This window comes from Artemia franciscana, chromosome 9, assembly GCF_032884065.1.
Source record: "Artemia franciscana chromosome 9, ASM3288406v1, whole genome shotgun sequence".
NCBI lineage: Eukaryota > Metazoa > Arthropoda > Branchiopoda > Anostraca > Artemiidae > Artemia > Artemia franciscana.
In genome coordinates, this window is record NC_088871.1 from 7,506,020 (window position 1) to 7,521,653 (window position 15,634).

The following is a 15,634-nucleotide window of genomic DNA, read 5'->3' on the forward strand; positions in this document are numbered from 1 at the left end:
AATAAACACCCTTTTTTAGAGTTTAACTTGAAGCTCTCATTAAACCTTAGCTTGAAACCACTCTAGAAAGGACCAAGAGCACCAATATCTAAAGGATGGGGTAGGTGGGAAAAACGTGGTGAAAAAGTTAGAAGAACAATTTCTTCATTTTTAAAACGAAGTGAATTGAAGCTGCTCAGATCGAAATCCTTGTTTCTAAAGGTGCTCGAACCGCCTCTGTCTGATTTTCCTGCAACTAACTGTTGACCCCAAGTGTTTTTTGTGTTTACTTTCTGGGCATTAAAGAAAAAAATAGTCATAAGCAAAGAAATAAATAACTAAATACTCTGAACCCTGCAAGAATGAAGAAAGAGATGGAAGAAAGAAGAGAGGAAGAGAGAGGAAGAAAGAGATGGATAGATACATGGATAAATGGAGAGAGACAGAGAGGGAGATAAAGATTGAACATGGTGCTGAAAAACACGAGCAATCTTCTTCCTCTTATTTTATCTGGGTAAAGGCTGTTTTGATAAAATTTGAAGTCGGAAGTACGCGTTTATTTACAAAAAAATTAACGATTTTTTCAAAATATGAGGACATTCATGTTCTACTTTTAAGAATTATTTAAAATTCATAGTTGTAAGAAGAAAATAAAGCAATCATCTGCTCTTACCCATGTAGGGTAGAACAAGACGTCGTGCGACTCAGTCAAAAAAAAAATGTTCGAATCAACCCCTCAGTCATGACCTGAAAGAGACACCCACCTGGACTAAGAGCATTAAAGATAACATTACTTTTTCTCGATTCTACAATGACAAGAGAATTTAGAGAACAAACGAAAATCTTTACCGAATCATGCTTGTATGTTGGATCTCAACACATAAACAATGAAAGTGGAACAAATGAAGTGTTTATAAACAGTAAACACAGTTGTTCCTGTTAAACTTTTGAAAGTATATATATATATATATATATATATATATATATATATATATATATATATATATATATATATATATATATATATATATATATATATATATATATATATATATATATATATATATATATATATATATATATATATATATATATATATATATATATATATATATATATATATATATATATATATATATATATATATATATATATATATATATATATATATTTATTTATATATATATATACCAAAATGGATTTATCAACCAAAACGGAAATTTTTCCTTGAGATATGAAAGTTAAATGGCACTCACACTAATTTTCGTGGAATGTTTCATCAATAGCTACCGGAATAATTGAGAATGTCCGGTTCTACCCATGTCCGTCTCAGGCCCGACCTTTTTCACTTTCATAACTATATAAATTAACAGAATTGGCAAAATTACACATCAAAATAGATTTCTTTTTTTCCAGAAAGATTGTCACGGATACGTAATCCTTTGTTTATCATATCGGGGTTATCATATCCAACCATTGGTCTTAAAATATTATTAAAGTTTTCATTTAAAAGTAAATTAAAGTTCTATGGCTTCTTTTAACCAAGAAACGAGATTCCACCACAGCAACTTGCGGTTTTAGCCCCTTATTGTTCAAGTTATAATTTGGAGATAGCCAATTGATTTGGAATTACCATAAAGATATCTATATAGTTTCTTTAGTTCAAAGTCATATTCCTGTGTATTAGCATATTTGCTCCTACCGGCTTATAGTTGTGCAGGTGTATAGGTATAAAGCTGACGATATCAGAGGATTTTTCTATGAGGCAAGGGGATGGGGGTATTTGCAGCACTAAAACTGTACTTTTACGTTGAATATCTTTAATTTTCCTTGAGCCTTTGGGTTAACATGGGTGTAAGGGGGAATTTTACCCCTAGTCTTTCCAGGGAATATTTATAAGATTAAGCCTATAATATGCATCAAAAGAATCAACTTATTATACTGATTCCAAATACCCATCAAATGTTAAAAGCCTGAGAAAATTTGCCTGATTTTTTAAATACGGAAGTGGAGACATCCCCTAAAATTCAAGGAATCATAATTAAAGTTATGCCATCATATACAGCGTACCAGAAAATCCTACTGTAGAAGTTTCAAGCTTCTATATACAAAATGTGGAATTTTGCTATTTTTGCCAGAAGACAGATCAAGGATGCGTGTTTATTTTTTTTTTTTCCTTTTTCCCAAGACTGATTATATTGACATAATGGTCCTAGAAGATTGGTAGAGGGTGCGTTCGAAAGAAAATTAAAAGTTCTAGTGCCCTTTTCAAGTGACCAAGTGTAAGGAAACAATCAGTTTGAATTTCTTACGAATATTATAAGAGGAACAGCTGAAAAGCAATTGGAAATACAATTACGAAATCCAGAATATGTTACATGTTCCAGTTGCTAAAAAGTTTCCTCCGTATTCTGTCTGGGAATTCCAGTTCCTTTTCAGCTTTACTTTTTATAATATTCGTATAAGATTTAAACTGATTGTGTTCTTGCACTTGTCGTAACTTCTCACATTTAAGTGCTTCTTTTATGACCTCTTTAAGATCAGATTTCAGTCATCTTATTGCTTTTCTAATGCTTTTGAGTGCTTCGTAATATTAAGTTGATAGTAGCGATTGTTTTTGTCCAAAAAAAGAAATTGAACTAAATTTGATGTTCTTCTCTGGGTATTTATTTTCTTGTTTCAACATATTAGTTGCAAAATTTTTTTGTTGGTATTTGTGTATTAAACGAAACAGTCCCAAAAAGTGATGTTATGTTAATGCTAATGGAATATACCAAAACATGGTGATAATATAATACTTGAGAAACAAAATTATGGAAACTACGACAAAGAATTATGGAAAGCGGGCTGCGTGAAACTCATTATATTAGACACCTAACCCAACCATAACCCAAATGGGAGGATATCTGGGAGGTCCAAGCGATGCGAAATGACTGAAAACTTTTTTTTAGATGCCCTTAGTACCTCTAGAGGAAAAAAACAATCGTGCCTGTTCACCAAGTACTCTTAATTTTCTTAAAATCTGAAGGTATAAAGGTTCAGTTCGAAGAGGAAGGGGTGATAAATTGTAATTTTTACATGCAAAAATACAATAGATAGATATGTAAGAGATTAAATGGATTCGCCCTTTTGCAAGGAATCCCCGCGGTTTAAAATTGTCGCGAAGTTTGTTTCATTTTGCATGTAAAATTAGTTACTCATGAAACTTGAGAATTATTCTCCGTAAACTAATTTAGACAAACTTATTCTTTGTACTTATAGAATTTGAAAGAAATTGGGGTGAGTGTTAAATGTTTTCCTGTGGCAGTGTTTAAGCAAAAGTTGGAGCTACATTTTTTCTCTGGGTACAGATGATACTGTGTGTTATGTTATATATGGCATACTATACTAATGACGGTGATGAAATGCGTTTTTAAAACGTCTAGACGTTGAAAGACACTGGGGTAAGTGATAAACTTTTTCCAGTGGCAGTGTCTGCAAATAAGTTGGAGCTACATTTTTTTTCTCTGGGTTCCAATTATACTGTATGTTATGTTCTATATGGCATACAATACTAATGACGATGATCAAATGTGTTTGTGAAACGTGTAGACGTTGAAAGACATTGGGGTAAGTGTTAAATATTTTCCAGTGGCAGTGTTTAAGTATAAGTTAGAGCTACATTTTTTCTCTGGGTACAGATGATACTGTGTGTTATGTTATATATGGCATACTATACTAATGACGGTGATGAAATGCGTTTGTAAAACGTCTAGACGTTGAAAGACACTGGGGTAAGTGATAAACTTTTTCCAGTGGCAGTGTCTGCAAATAAGTTGGAGCTACATTTTTTTTCTCTGGGTTCCAATTATACTGTATGTTATGTTCTATATGGCATACAATACTAATGACGATGATCAAATGTGTTTGTGAAACGTGTAGACGTTGAAAGACATTGGGGTAAGTGTTAAATATTTTGCAGTGGCAGTGCTTAAGTATAAGTTAGAGCTACATTTTTTCTCTGGGTATAGATGATACTGTGTGTTATGTTATATATGGCATACTATACTAATGATGGTGATGAAATGCGTTTGTAAAACGTCTAGACGTTGAAAGACACTGGGGTAAGTGATAAACTTTTTCCAGTGGCAGTGTCTGCAAATAAGTTGGAGCTACATTTTTTTTTTCTCTGGGTTCCAATTATACTGTATGTTATGTTCTATATGGCATACAATACTAATGACGATGATCAAATGTGTTTGTGAAACGCGTAGACGTTGAAAGACATTGGGGTAAGTGTTAAATATTTTCCAGTGGCAGTGTCTACTAATAAGTTGGAGCTACCTTTTTTTTACTGAAGGTATGTCAAATAACAAGGTGTACAGAAACGTGCTCCTATTTCACTTTTGAGAGTATTAATCAAAGGAAGGTTGAAATAGCTTAGACACGTTTTATCGATGAAAAATTACAGCTTATTGCCATTCATCACCAGACTGATTATTAAAGATCTTTTCTTTTTGCCATTAATTTGGAACCAAACGAGAAGCAATTCGTCTCCGAATGGGGTAGGGAGAGGTCATAAAGAATAATTTAAAGAAATTACAATTTAATGTGGTGGGCTGCAGGAGAAGCGCGTGCACCTGTTTTGGCTTCAGGCAGCTTGTTACTGCAGTAATTTCCTATCTGTAGTCATTAATCAATGAAATTTCAATGAAACTTCAATGAAACTAGTCATCAACCAATGATAGCAAATTTTCTTACGTTGAGAACATAGAGTTAAGCAGTAAACCAAAATCATTACAACAGTTACCATTAGCATTACCATAGTTGCCGTCGTTAAAACAGGATGGTTTGGCCTGAAATCCTTGTGAAAGGAGAATCTAATCGCAACTGAAGTGTGGTAGCTACACTAGAAACTAGCTTTCCACTTAGCTACGGTATCTCAGTATGCTATAATTTTTCAAAAATTCCATCATCAATTCTAGCTAAAAACATCGTCTGTTTGATATCAATTTCTTGATGTTCACTGCCTTTAAAGGGTTTTATAATAGCGTTTGGCCCTTTTGTGTGCTTCTCTTATACTCATATTTTTCTCGAATTTCTTTAAGAATAGTAACTTGGCAACGAATCTAAAAAAGGGGTGCTTTTATATAGTTTTTATTGGGGTTTTAAAATTTAAAAAATTTATAATCCCACGTAAATCTTTTAAGTTAGCAAAGAAAAATTAGATGTACGTTGCATGGGCAAAGTGAGGTGTTGCGACAACGTTTGTTCAGTTTCACCGAGCAAAGTGTTGCGAGAGCGACACTTTAGCTATGTTTCCTCGCTCGATTAAACGCTGAATTTGTTAGTCTGTAAGGATCTTAAAATAATCAAGTCCCCTACATGTGTTACCACTGGAACCAAATTGGTCTTACCATCAAATACACCGCAAACAATGAAAAACAAGTAAGAATGAAAAACAGGATCTATTTTAACTTAGCGCCATCATCAGAACCCAATTAAATAACCTAACACATAATCTATTAAACTAATGACGATATAGAGTCTACTAATTCCCAAAAAGGACTCTCTATTATAGGATCCAATAGTTCTTCAACTTTCTAAGTTAAAATAGCACGTGGACAGCTTTGTTTTTGCTGATCCAAAAATTGAAGTACCAAGGAAAGGCTGTTTCAAAAGACGTAATCGCACTTGTAAAACATAGATGTCATCAATTTTCAGAACACCATCATCAACTTCTATAACGTCATCAACTTTCGAAAATAAAAACGCCGAGTGAACAGTTTTCTTTTTAGCTGATCAGAAGATGAAAGTACCAGAGAACAAAAGGAGATAGACTATTGTTTTCAAAGACATAATAGCACTCATAAAACAAAGACCTTTTGAAAAAAACGAGCTAAAGAGATATAGTTCCGCGCGGTACGTAAGAATAGGATTGTTGGTGATTGAATGTGAAAAACCTGAAATTTTAGTTGCATTAAATAAAAGAGATTTTGGTTTAAGTAAAGAAAAGTGTGTATATTTTGGTGGGCACAACATTGATGGACGGTGACTAAATTAAAACCATTAGGGTTATAATGAATATCAGTGATATTTCACAACAGAGATGCAAGCATGATTTCGCTTCTGCAAAGGGGTACACAACTTTCAAAAAATATGAGGCAAATCTTATGGAAAAAATCGAAATTACTAAGAGTATCGTAAAATCTTGAAACTTTAGTAAATAAAGATGCCTCCTTCCTTTTTACTTCTGTGTAAGAATTTTTCACGTAAAACAAAACTGAAGATATTTCAAGCCTCGAGATAAAGCAAACAAAACCTTAACTGCTTCAGTTGAAGGATTTAAGAATGTTAACATCCAAAAATATCAAATGTTGATAAAACGGACTTTTGGAGTTTTCATGTTATTGGCGTTCTAATTTAAAAGGATATGCGTAGAACAGTAACGCTCAATATATTTTTTCTTACTAATTAAAGACAAATTAGAATTTTTATTAATTTTTTAATTTATTTGAATCGCAATTTTATTAAATTAAAATAATTTCTTATAAAAAACTAAAACAGTTATTTTTTCTACATCTTGTCAAATCTTGTACTACTTCTGCAAATGGTAAACGACACGCTAGTTTGGCCTTAGGATATGCGTAGGATAAACTGGTAGGATATGCGTGTGGTTCTCCTAATTTTTGATCGATTACATTTTGGCCCCGTTCTGGGCAAAAATATTTTTTTGTTGACCCAAATGCTACAATTCTGCTCTTCCCTATGGCATGATCTGTTTTGCTGCTTAGAAAGGGCACCAGATCTTTAAATGATTAAATAAAAGAAACAAGTTTTTTCAACTGAAAGTAAGGAGCAATATCAAAACTCAAAACAAACAGAAATTACTACTTATACTGAAAAAGATAATCCTCTTCAAGATCTTTACTCTAAAGTTTTTTTTATATAGGATTTTAAAAACACTTCATTAGACTAATTAAACGACCCTTTTGTTTCAGGAGTTGTTCTTAAAGAATTCGGACACAAAATCAAATTCTACCGTAAAGAGTGAGGTCATAAGGAGGGGCAACCTTTTTCATATACATAAATGAGTTTTCAATAATTTTCCTTACTTTAAGTTGAAAAAACATGTTTTTTTATTTAATTTCTGATCGTTTTTAGCAGTACAAAGTTGCTCCCACTGAAAGTTCCCTTTGTAAAATTTATCCCGTGGAAAACCCCTCTATGGAGAATTTCTCTCGTTGAAAATCTCCCCTCCCCTCTCCTACTGAATGATTCTTTAGACAATAACAACTCGGACAAAATTTCCTCCAAATGATTCCCCTCAACATCTCACATGCTAAATTGAGTCAGAAATGAGAAAGTAAGGCAAATATAAATAATTTCGTATAGGACTCCTGGCAAATTCCCCGAGAATAAAATTCTCCCTGGAAAGTTCACCCCCGCAAAAATTCCCTTCCCACTGAAAATTCTCCCTAATAAAATTGTCACCATGGAAATCTCCCCCCCAGAAAAAAGCGCCGGTTTACTTCCCAATAACAAATGCTATACGATAACAATGGGCAAGCTCATGATTTGCAAGCCTTTCCTCAGGGGCTATAGGGGGTCATGTTATCTCTGGAGGCATAGTTACTGGGCTTTCAACTATACTGAACACAATAGCTATTTTAAAATTTTGCTTGGTCAACTTTGGGGGGAAAAGGGGACTGTGAGGGTGAAAGCTCCCCTTCAATCCTTTTGGTCACTTAAAAAAGGTACTAGAACTTTCAAACTTGCACTAGAATGAGTCCTTTCTAGATATTTAAGACTCATGTTTATGTCTGATCACCCTTGGGGAAACCAAACAAAAAAACAAACAAATAAACACCTATCCGTGATCTTTCTTCTTGCAAAAAAATACAAAATTCTATATTTTTACAGATGACATCTTAAAACATTTACAATAGAGTCTTAGGATGTGTTGACTTTAACGGTGTGATATTCATTAAAATTCCTTGAGATTTAAGATTAGTTCTCCCCCCCCCCTTTCGAGAATCAAAAAAATTTTCTCAGGCTCGTAGCTTTTGATGGGTTGTATTAAACTTAATGGATCTTAATATATTTGGAATCAGCATAATAAGCTAAATCTCTTAGTATATTCGTTAGTATCAAAGTTCCGTTTTTTAGAGTTTCGGTCACTAGTGAGCCGTGTCGCTCCTTACAGTTCGTTACCACGAATTGTTTGATTTTCGAATGATTAATCACTCAGCAATCCTCGACCCAGTAAAATCCAAAACAATCCAAAACATGAAAGTATTTTTCAGCATTTTGTTCTGGAACTTCCCTAATTTCACCAGGACTTCACCCCATTTTGATTGAGTTCATCTTTTATATTGTAAATTATGCAAATTTCCATCTTTAAACAGCATTTGAAGAGCCATTATAAAAATCAAGGCATTTTGTATTTTAGAATTAGGATACCTATCGTATATAATGTAACTAAAGGTATTTTTACAGTTTTAGTTACTATTAGCACGGGTCACTTCATAGTGGTTCTAGAGAACCACTATGCTACTTCCCAAGCATGATAAAAATGAATCAATTTAGTAAAGATTCTAGCTGATATCTTAAATCAATATACTGACGCTATTGAAATTGGTATGATAATTCATTATTAATAATTAAAAAAAAAAACTCACTTATCACTGAATCTTCCAAGTCCACCATAATTGCCCGTGGTACGTATCGTCCAGCAACAGTTTCCATAAAAAAGCTGGTATAAGCATCATCCAGTCTCGCAACGTCTTCATTTTCTTTCAGTTCACGCTGTAACGTACCGTCTGGACCAATGCCATGTTCAAGGCAATACAATTCCCAGCAGGCCTTACCCATTTGCACGCCTGCTTGGCCTATATGCACGGCAATACATTCGCGCTTAAAGAAAATTGAAAATTGAAAGACCAATCAACCTAAAGTTTGACTCTTTTTTTACTCTTCTTTCCTCAAAAAAGCACTTATTTCTATTTTTACCTTCTTTATTTCATTATGTGCCCAAGTTTATAATTGGTTATCAGTAATCTGGACAGTGGCGTTTTTATACCTCATAATATGAGTGGGGGGGTGGCAAGGTACTTTCTTAGGAGTGGAAAAAATTTAAAAGAAAAGAAATTTAACATGATATGTCAGAAAGATTGTAGAGAACTGTCCACCCACCTCTGCTCAGGCTTAGAACCGCCACAATTTTATGGCTTTCTTGAGACACAAGTTTGTGAAGAAAAAAATTTCAAATCAAGAAAAACAGTGACATTAAAACTTACACAGACAGAAAATTGCTACTACACAAATGCAGGAGTCTATCTGCTCTTCACGCTAAAGTTTTATAACGCTATTGTGAAAGAATTTATGCGTACGACAGACGTATTTATGGATAATTGCAAGTCAATTATTTAACAGTTACCTCTTAAAACGTTTAAACTGAAATTTTGTTTTTTAAAGCAAAAGCATATCTAAAAACTCTTCCTCTCTTGAGGGTTTGTAAAATGCTTTTATCCGATTTCAATTGCTTTCTGCTTAAGCTGTCGTTCTTAAGGTACTAGGGGCAAAAACTTAACTTGCTGAATTTTCGTCTCTACGCCTATACGACAATGGGAAAAGATTCAAAGAGGGTGGTTTGGAATGTGACCATTACCATTATATGAATGTCTCTCAATAAAAAGAAGAATTTAAAAAAAAAGCTTGACCTTGATAACTTCGAAGACCACACTGCCTTTCCATGACGAAAGTAAAACAGTTCAAAATAGGAATGAAACCATTTTATTGACAGTGAATAGATATAAAATTATTTAACTGGATATTTCGAACACATATACAGTGTTCATCATCAGCAAAAAATATATACAAAAAAATTTATAAAAAATAACTTTATATCTATTCACTGTCAATAAAAAGGTTTCATCCCTATTTTCAACTGTTTTACTTTAGCTTGACCTTGTTCTTTCAAATAAGACGAAATCCTTACTGGTTGTGTTGCCAAGTGCTGTTCACTCTTTGATATCGAAATTAAAGAAAATATCTTCCTCTGGTGTTGGTTCTATTTCATCAAGGCACCTGCAACTTGTAGGTTCTTTAATCGAGCAGCATTTAGCACTATTGTTTCAGATGGTCCTTGTTTGTGTGTAGTCCTTTTGCAATTTTGTCTCGGACAACTCCCGTCCTTAAAAAGGGCAAAAAGACACTTCTCTGTGCAGTTCTTATCGCCCCATTTAAACATTATCTTAAACATTTGTACATGTTTAAGATACATGTACAGAAATCTGAAGGCTGGAATTGAAGATGGTACTCAACTATTTCCGATTTTGAAAGGTGTACGCCAACACGCTCTGACTTGTCCAGTTTCATTTAATAATTGTGTTACTGGTGCTCAGGATAAGCTGAACTGTACTTCAAAGGAATTGATTTTTCGTTAGTTACGTTGGCAGATGACCTGCTAAACCTTTCCTGCACTTCTCAAAGATGCTCTTCAACCTTTGAGTTTCTCCAAGAAGAGTATGAACGCATTGGCATCAGCTTTAATACTGATAAAACAGTTGTTCTACCATTCAACTATAAAGGGAATAGAGATTCAGTAGGTATTTCTGGCTCTGAGGTTTCTTTTGCAAGCAGCCTCACTTACCTGGTCATGCCTATTGGAGCAAACCCGAAAGAAACTTTAAACCTAGCAATTAAAAATAATGTCAGTAGGATCCCGGCTGCGTATGCCTCCTTAGCTTCACACATTTCATATCAAAGTGGAGTTCACTGCTCTCACTTATATAATAGCCCAACAGTTCCTCACTTACTTGCCCTTGCTCCTGTTTGGTCTTTTCTTAATTGTGGCAAAAGAAACAAATTTCACCTTCTTTACTTTAAATTTGCAAGGTATTTAATAGAACTTCCAACTTGAACAGGTAACTCTTTTCCGCAAAGAAATTATCATTTGGTAAACCCAGCTGGAGATATTGAAAAGGGTATTTGTGATTTCACTACCGAATGCAAGAAGTTTTCCCATCTTTGGTCATTTCTGTTTGTCCCTTGTTTGTAGTTGTCAAATTGTATTTTTATTTCTGTTGTCTCTTTTTGTTTTTTTTCTGTTCTTGATTTTGTTCTGTTCTGTTAGGAAGCAGGTAGCCGCTCTGGCTGGTAACCACTCTGTCTTTTTCTGGGCTTTCTGCCCAGTTTTTATGATGTTTTATAAATAAAATCCTGATGATGGTGATGATTAAGATATATATCCAATTTAATTACCAGCTTGTGTGTGATTTTTCTGTTACTACTATGAATTTCATATGACTTTCAAATGTTTTAGTTAATTGTGTCTATTTGTTATTTAGATATCTCTGGATGTCAAGAAAAATCAATAAATATGCATGGTTAGAAGTCTACTTTTGAAAATTAATTTGAAAAAACTTTTGAAAAAAAGTTTTTCAAAGAAAAGTGAAGATCCATAGTGAACATAGTACCGGCAGAAATAAATATCTATGATAATTCAAATTAAAAATGACTAAAAATTACTGTTAAAGAATTAATTAAACTCAAAACGAACAGCAATTAAAATAAACGATCATAGAAAACATAAAGGTAATATGTACAAATGTAGATGAATAAATGAATCTTAAGACGAGTAAAAATTAAATTCAATATTCAAGTCAAACTTAAAACGAACAAAAGATACTACAAACAAGAAACTAGCTAATTTTCTCTTTCCTCTCCCATAACGGCAATTGTTTTTTATCCTATTGTGTCATTTTTTTATTAAACACTATATGTATCTTTAACTGTGTGCTTTTATTTTTCAAAAAAGAAGACAAATAAACTGTAAATCACTCAAGATAACTGAAAAGAACTAGTGAACATAAACTGAATATGTATAATATAATGATACTAATTCTCAGAAACTCGGCAATTTAAAATTTTATTTCACAATATTTTCTTTAATGCAGTAAATCTAAAAGAATGTAAGTGTAAAATAATTCGTAAAAAGAGCATGGGAATGTTGGCTGGTTGCCCTTCAGTCACTTCTAACTCTTAATAAGGGCGCTAGAGCTACCAATGTCCTATCAATTGAGCCCGTACAAAGTTTCAGCGACCACCCCTTCCATATGAAGTGCCTCTGGGGGGAAAATATATAATACAATGAAGCCTTATCACCCTTTACTATTAACAACGCTTTAGCGTTGCCTACGGATTGGAACTTTCTTTTCTCTTGCTAGAAAGACTCAAACAATTTGTTTTAAATGAATTATACTGCCTCATTAGATAGGTCCCCTGGCAAACTCCAAATATATTTACCTCACGTTCTCCTAATATCTCAAAGCCACAATTAAGAGTAACACCAAAGAAAAATATATCAAATACCATAGTTTGTGTCTAATTTTTAACGTTTTATCTTCAGGTCTTTTTTGGCAATAAGACTTAATAAAAGACTAGTTATTGGCATAGCACGCGAACGAAAAAGAGGGGATCTTGGATGTGCGTTTAAAGCTTTTTTAGCTTGTTTACAGAGTTTTCGGCAGACAGGAAATATTGGGGCAATTAATTAGTTTATTTTATTTTTCACCCACACGATACATAAAGTAAATATGGTGGATCAAGAATAAGTATAAGAAAAAACACAAAAAAAAAAAATACACACATAGTCCACGAAAAAAATGGAATATGTTTTTTTAAAGACTGTAGAGCAATTTGAAATAAGTAATTATTATTTGTTTTTTATTTTATTTCTTAGAAACAATCATCTTTGACTTGTTGCATTTAATTTTTTATCTTCAGTACTTGTTAGTTAGACAGAACACACTCAAGTTTTTGGTCTTGTGAAAGATCTAAGAAAACCGGTTTTATAGTCACAAAGAGAAGTGACGGGTTACAGAATGCATTGAACTTACGTAATTTGGGTTGTATGTTTGCACATTAGGGGGTGGGGGTAAAGTATTTGGACAACATGAAGTTAGAAAACAATTTTTGCTTCATAATATGCAGAACAATTGTAGCCAAAACTTTTTGCATGCATACTTACTATACTTTACCCCCCCCCCCCTAATGTGCAAATATATAGCCTAAGTTATATAAATCCAATGCATTCTGTCACCTGTCACTTGCTTTTGTGGCTTTGTAACCAGTTTCCTTGGATCTTACATTCAGATCAAGAACTTGAGTGTGTTCTGGCTAATTTACAACTACCTTATTTTCTGACTAAGATTAAATGGGGTTCATTTTAATGTGTCTTTTTTATTACCATCAAGACATGAAAATTAGTTAAATAATATTTTGTATGAGTTTTTGGTCTGTATACAATTCCACAGTCATTTCTTCGGTTGCAATGTATTACAAGAGTAAAATCCTAATTTACTAGGTCCTCTTTTATATTAAGTTCCATTTAAAAGTTGCAACATAGGCTTTTATCTTTCTGGATTTGATTTCTCTTTTATATATTTTCAGCGGGCTTCTCGTTATTTTTTCCCGTCTTGAGAAGTGATAATGTTAAGAATTCCATGAAAGAATTTAAATACGTAACAAATTGTGGGATAGATTGCCCTTTAGACGAAACTCGGTATTTACGTATTATAGCGACCACATCAATATTTGGACAGCGTCACTTGTAAAATAGCCACTGAAATCATTTAGTTTGCAATGTATACTGACAATTGAAAGTATCTGATAGTACAATTCTGCAGCCATAAATGTTCTAATGAAGATTTGGGATTTGATAAGAACTGAAGAAGAGACAATTAGACTTTTCCAGGATAAGGGGGTGTTCCCCAAAACAAAATAGTGCTTCAATGGACACACCATGACTTTGTACTCTTACGAGAAGCAACATTTTTGGAAGTGTAACACAGCGTATTGGGAACATACTTCCAAGTTGTAGTTTTCACAATTTTGCTAATAAGATATTCTATTTTCATCATATTTTGTTTTGTTTTTTTTTTCATTAGCATTAACCAAGCATTAGCATTATTAATGCAAATTTTAAGGACACCGGTTAGTTTGCTTTGACTAGTGATACCAATATAGTGTCTCACCATGGATGTTTAAATTAAGATTCGGGATTTGCCAAGGACTGAAGAAGAGACAATTAGACTTTTCCAGGATAAGGGGATGTTGCCCAAAATATAACGGTGCTTCAAGGGACACATCATGACTTTATACTCTTTCTAGAAGGATCTTTTTAGGAAGTGCTCAACTAGGTCATGTTTTTCTGTTTCAGTTTCAACAGTCTTGTTAATAAAGAATTATATTTGCATCATACTTAGGTATATTTTATTAGGATTAACCTAGCTCATTTCTTGGGTGCCGTTGCTATAATACATAAGTACCAAAAACTCTATGAGCTGTTAAAAGGGAATCCCGTCGGTGATGCAAAACTGCCTTAGGGACATTAGGGACATTAAGGGACATTAAGATGGCGGTAACTCAAAAGAAGTTTCTTATCAATTTTCCTTTGCTAACAAAAAAAAATAGGACATGATTCATCTTTTAAAACTCAGTATGCTCTACTGATTGGCCAAATTTTTTCCCTTGTGCTTAAGGGATAGAGATTAAGTCGTTCCTAGGATATTATAGAAATGCTGTTTGCATCACTTTGTAGCACATGATGTACTTTATTTCGCTACTTAACAATGAATAGGTTGTGGGTCAAATAGAGGCTATTTTGTTTATATGGTAGATGAAGTAGAAAATTCCATTTTTAGACATTTGGCCATCAAAAATAGTGTAAAAAATTATGGAGTTTACAGTTTTTCACCCTATTGTAAAATTTTCTTTTGTTTGACGTGGTATATCTTGAGTTATTCCGGCAGCAGAATATTATCCCCTCTCACAAATTTCATCTCTCATCTTTGTCTAATTTTCCTTTACTATTAAAAAATATTTTCTTTAAAGTAGTTCATATAGTCTTTAAGACGTAAGCACCTTTACTTAACACTTAAAACTTTTTATAAACTTCAAACATCACACTTTTAATTTCTATTCATACAAAAACTTATCACTTCAAGCTGTATATGAACTTATATGAAGCTTTATATGAAGTTTATGCTTCAAATTTTCTGGGAAAAAATGATTTCATTATATTTCATAGATTTTGGTGTTTTACAAAAGCTTCGTGGATTTTTATTCAAAGTATCATAAAACCAGCCAAAAATTTGAATAGATTGGGATAGACTAGGAACATGTAGAGCTACTCTGACAGCTGTAGCTGGCTTCTTGGTGCAGTGAGTTCTTAGCAATAGTAGTATCACAGATAGCTCCATATCCCTGCATAAGTAAAGAGTGACATGGGCACAATGTATTTTTTTTTCAAACTAGGGCACTTCGTATAGAAGGGGGTCGTCGTAGAAACTTAGAAAAGGGATTTTTCGGCTGAGTATACCCTGGGGCATACAAGATTTTACAGAAAGAGTCATATAAATTTCGGAGGGGGCTCATTGGGCTGGTAATTGAAAGTTAAAGCGCCCATTTTAATAGTCAAAGTGATCAGAGGGTAGCTATCCTCCAGCCCCCCACCAGTCGTATTTTCCCAAAATGTATGTGTTAGAAACTTTGAAATAGTCATTTGTTCAAAAAATAGTCCAAAGATCAAATAACAGGTCCTTTGGGTTTGATACAACCACCTAGGGTCTGGGGGCCAGGATTGTGAGTTATGCCCCGGGACATATAGAGT

The 15,634-nt window shown here is 33.4% G+C and overlaps 1 protein-coding gene across 1 annotated transcript in view; it reads right to left on the reverse strand.

Annotated features, from left to right (window-relative positions):
• The window catches only part of LOC136030949 (tubulin alpha-8 chain-like), a 225,726-nt gene that overhangs the window by 196,815 nt on the left and 13,277 nt on the right, over positions 1–15,634 (reverse strand). Inside the window, exon 2 of the mRNA XM_065710076.1 lies at positions 8,640–8,874. Within this exon, the coding sequence (XP_065566148.1) occupies positions 8,640–8,832 (193 nt within the window). The 5' untranslated portion in view covers positions 8,833–8,874. The remainder of the gene's footprint in view (positions 1–8,639; positions 8,875–15,634) is intronic.